This window comes from Belonocnema kinseyi, chromosome 2 (assembly GCF_010883055.1).
Source record: "Belonocnema kinseyi isolate 2016_QV_RU_SX_M_011 chromosome 2, B_treatae_v1, whole genome shotgun sequence".
Taxonomy (NCBI): Eukaryota; Metazoa; Arthropoda; class Insecta; order Hymenoptera; family Cynipidae; genus Belonocnema; species Belonocnema kinseyi.
In genome coordinates, this window is record NC_046658.1 from 122,138,586 (window position 1) to 122,142,233 (window position 3,648).

Sequence of the window (3,648 nt, forward strand, 5' to 3'; positions counted from 1 at the left end):
ACATTACGAATAGCCGTACATAGAATTTTCAAATATTAAAAAAATGGTCTCAAAAATGTTTAAAATGCTCTAACTTTTTGCATTTTTATCCAAAATAGCTGGTTAATGAACTCAATTTTTCTAATTGAACCTTGAATCTGTGTGCTAAAGCCCAGTCCAATCCGATTATTTTTTCAAAAGTTTTTCAATATGTAGACAGCGAGAACGATAGCATGTCATTGAGATGAGAATATCAAAATCAATTTTACTGTAGATCTACTGGGTGAAGGTAAAGGAACAAGCATATCTAGCTAAATAAACTATATATTTTTCTGACTTAACAATGGCTAAATTTAAATCTTAAATAATTCCTAATGTTGGTCTTCGGGTTTCTGTGGGTGAGCCGCGATGTAGTCGAGCGCCCTCTGGATCTGTTCTGGGATTGCGGGAGCAACTGGAAGGTGAGCACCTTGGGGCTGGAATCCTAGTTAAACAAATTAAATGCATGTAAGTTAGCCTCTCAAAAAGAAAAATAATTTATCAACAAATGGTAAACTATCAGGTCATTAGTTATTATACCGTTTTCATTAGCGCTGTAGCTCACAGAGATGGGAGTGCCATCTGGAGCGATGTACTGGAAGGATCCTTGAGCACTATTTCCAACTTCTCCTTTGGGTCCAAGAGCTACGGCTGCACCATTTTCATTAGCCTGAATTCCATTCTCAGTTTCGTAGTTGAATTGGTAGGATCCCTCTGGACTGATGTCCTGGGCCTGTCGCAAAATTGCGATTGGTTGTTGTTCAGTCTGTTGCCGTTGTTGAGGAAGAGCGCTGGCGGCAGCAACCAGGGCCAATGCTACGATCTGAAAACGTATAAAAATTTACTTTCAGTCCAAATCTACCATTAAGCGTGGTTAAGCGGGACAGAAAAAGACACACGATATCTTGAATTCCACAAATTATATTAATTTTTCTTGTTAAAAATAAGGTGGAGACACTGTAGGGTAAAGTGGGACACACGAAATCTTTGCATTTCATGACCTGTTATTGGTTTCTTAGAATAAAAAGCGGCTGGTATCACCGTGATATAGTATTTAATTTTCCATGTTAAAGAGAAGAAGGAAAAGAAGTTCAAATTGGAGAAAATAAAAAAAAGAGGAAAGGAATGAAGAAACGAGAATAAAATGATAAAAACAGGAAGAAATAGTGCAAATAACTAGAAGATTAAAGAACGAGAGTGGAAATATACGAGGACAAGCACAGGGGAAAGATAAATGTAATGAAACAAAGAAAATTTTACAGAAATGGAAAACTCTAGGGTAAAGTGGGACACATGAAATCTTTGTGTTTCGTAACTTGGTATTGGTTTCTTTTATTTTTTATGTTAAAGAGAAGAACACATAGAGAAGCAAAAGAAGTTCAAACAGGTGAGAAGAAAAAAATGGGGAGTGGAATCAAAAAGGGAGACAACATTTTTGTTAAATAGTCTAAATAACAGAACGATAAAAGAACGAAAGTGGAAACATATTAATTAATACTCAAAGCCCAAGCGCAAAAAAGATGCAATTGAACAAAGGAAATGTTACAAAAATAAAAGAGAAGTAGTATAAGGAATAGAAAATACAGATAGAAGTAAAATAGATTAAAACAGTCAATTTGTTGAGAAAGGAGCATCACAAAATTTGCCACGTTTATTCAACAAAAATCTTAAAAAGAAAAAATTGGTCTTTTCCAATTGAAAATACTTGAAAACAAATTAAAAAATGTTAAGAATACAAAATTTGCCCTTTTTCAACTCAATGAAAGTGTAAAAGAGTGACTTCGAAATCGGAAAAAAAATTAAATACTAAAATTTCTTCTCCTTCCAAAATTTGAATTGTGAAATGTAAAATTTCTTTATGCATAAATTGTTTTAAGTGGAATTATTTAAATTTGAAGTAGTTTCAAATTAATAATTACTCAATTCTTATTTGTGCACCCAAATTCAACACTTTCAATTAACAATTACAAATTTAGAAAACAATTGAAATTGTAAAGTTCTAAGTTGAAAACTATCACCCTGAAATTTTTAGAATTTCATGACAAATATTACTAAATATTTAAAAAAAATCATTTTTCTTTGATTAAGAAATTTCTAATTCAGTGGGTTGAAAATGGAATATTTTAAACTACAAAAAAATTTTGAATAGGATTTGAAACTTAATCAAAGCGTTTAATTATGAATCAATTAATTAGAAAATATTAAAAAATTTAATATATTTATTTTATAAAGTTTCTGTCAAACGTTTCAATTCATTTAACTACTAGGGCTTTGAAATTTAAAAAGTTTAATTTTCAACGTTAAAGTCTGTAAATTGTTAAATTTTGAATAGATTTAGAATCGTCTTCTAAAATTAGAGATTGTACTACTTGTAGCACTCGTATTACAGTTCAAGTTGAAAAATGATTTATTTATTTTTACGGTCGATCAACGTAAGCCTTTTTCTATGAAAAATGTTCAAGTTCAAGCGCATTTAATTTTTAATTGTTTAAGTCTTCGAAAGATCATACATTTTACTTCTAAAAATATGTAAAATTTCCGGGGAAAAAAAAATAAATTCACACTTAGTTCTCCTTTTTCCTGTTAACACAAAATTGCTAATCATTTCCCAGTTTCCAGATTCAGCGGCCACCCTGAGTAACTGAAAATTAACACCTTCATTCACCTCATTTTACCATACTGCCAGTTAATCTTGATTTACCTGTTATATTATGTCTTACTGAATCGTGAATTAAATTATAATGAATTTTTATTAATAATTCATATTTTAGGCTCAAATATTATCCTATTTCATTTTACAGGACAGAAAGTAAAATTTTAATAAAATGCCGTTATGTCCTGGGTTTACCGAACTAAATTATGTATCCTCACCAACACAAAAAATCACTAGAACTAGTTTTGCAATTTAAAAAAAAAAAGAATGACCGAATTTTTTGCCGAAAAAAAGGGTTTGTATAACAAATAAAGAAAACTCACAAAGAACTTCATGTTGAGAATCGGTGGCGGTGGGTGCGATTGTTCGAAACTGGTGAGTTTGAGATGTGTTTGATGTCTGTCGAGATCTGTGGACCAATTTATATGAAACGCGAAACCCCACTTTCCCTTGGTCCTCTCCCAAATGGCTAGAGGAAAAGAACGAATTGCGAAGAACCAGAATTCGTAATCCGGCAGGGAGAGATTCTCACCAAAATTTATTTCTCACCTTGACCTTTAGAAGCCTATGATCAATCCGATCGGTTGTATAATCCTTGGAGGTTTTACTTTCTGAGATAGAATATTAGATGCATAATAAATGTATGTGTATATATGTATGTGTGGGAGAAATTCGCAATAGCGCTTGAAAGAATAACTTTTTGGTAATCTGACCACCCTCAAGAAGACAAACCTTGATATCGTATTATTATTTAAAAATTTGTTTTAAGATAAAACAACTTTTATCATGATTAAACGCTTTACATTTTGATTGAAAGGGAAAACGACACTGATACCATGAAAGGGAACGCAATTGATTTAAAAAATTTACTTTCTCATATATATAAAAAATTTAATTACAGACTTCACAGTCTTTCCCTCTTTTTTGAAGAATACCTCTTTGAGAGCGTTCACATATTACGTAACATTTTTTTAACA

At 31.6% G+C, this 3,648-nt stretch overlaps 1 protein-coding gene across 1 annotated transcript; it reads right to left on the reverse strand.

Moving 5' to 3' along the window:
- Window positions 1-340: 340 nt before the first annotated feature.
- LOC117167573 (endocuticle structural glycoprotein SgAbd-8-like) lies at window positions 341-3,046 on the reverse strand. Its single transcript, XM_033352613.1, has 3 exons — window positions 2,995-3,046; window positions 559-841; window positions 341-463 (listed from the first exon to the last, which is right to left on the reverse strand). The coding sequence occupies exons 1-3, from the start codon at window positions 3,004-3,006 to the stop codon at window positions 351-353; spliced, it is 408 nt and encodes a 135-aa protein (XP_033208504.1). The 5' UTR covers window positions 3,007-3,046; the 3' UTR covers window positions 341-350.
- Between the last annotated feature and the right edge of the window lie 602 nt (window positions 3,047-3,648).

Bases quoted from the DNA above. Each gene is read 5' to 3' on its own strand.
- LOC117167573 (XM_033352613.1), bottom strand. The intron at 464-558 runs GTATAATAACTA...TTGTTTAACTAG, and splicing joins CTACAGCGCTAATGAAAACG to GATTCCAGCCCCAAGGTGCT.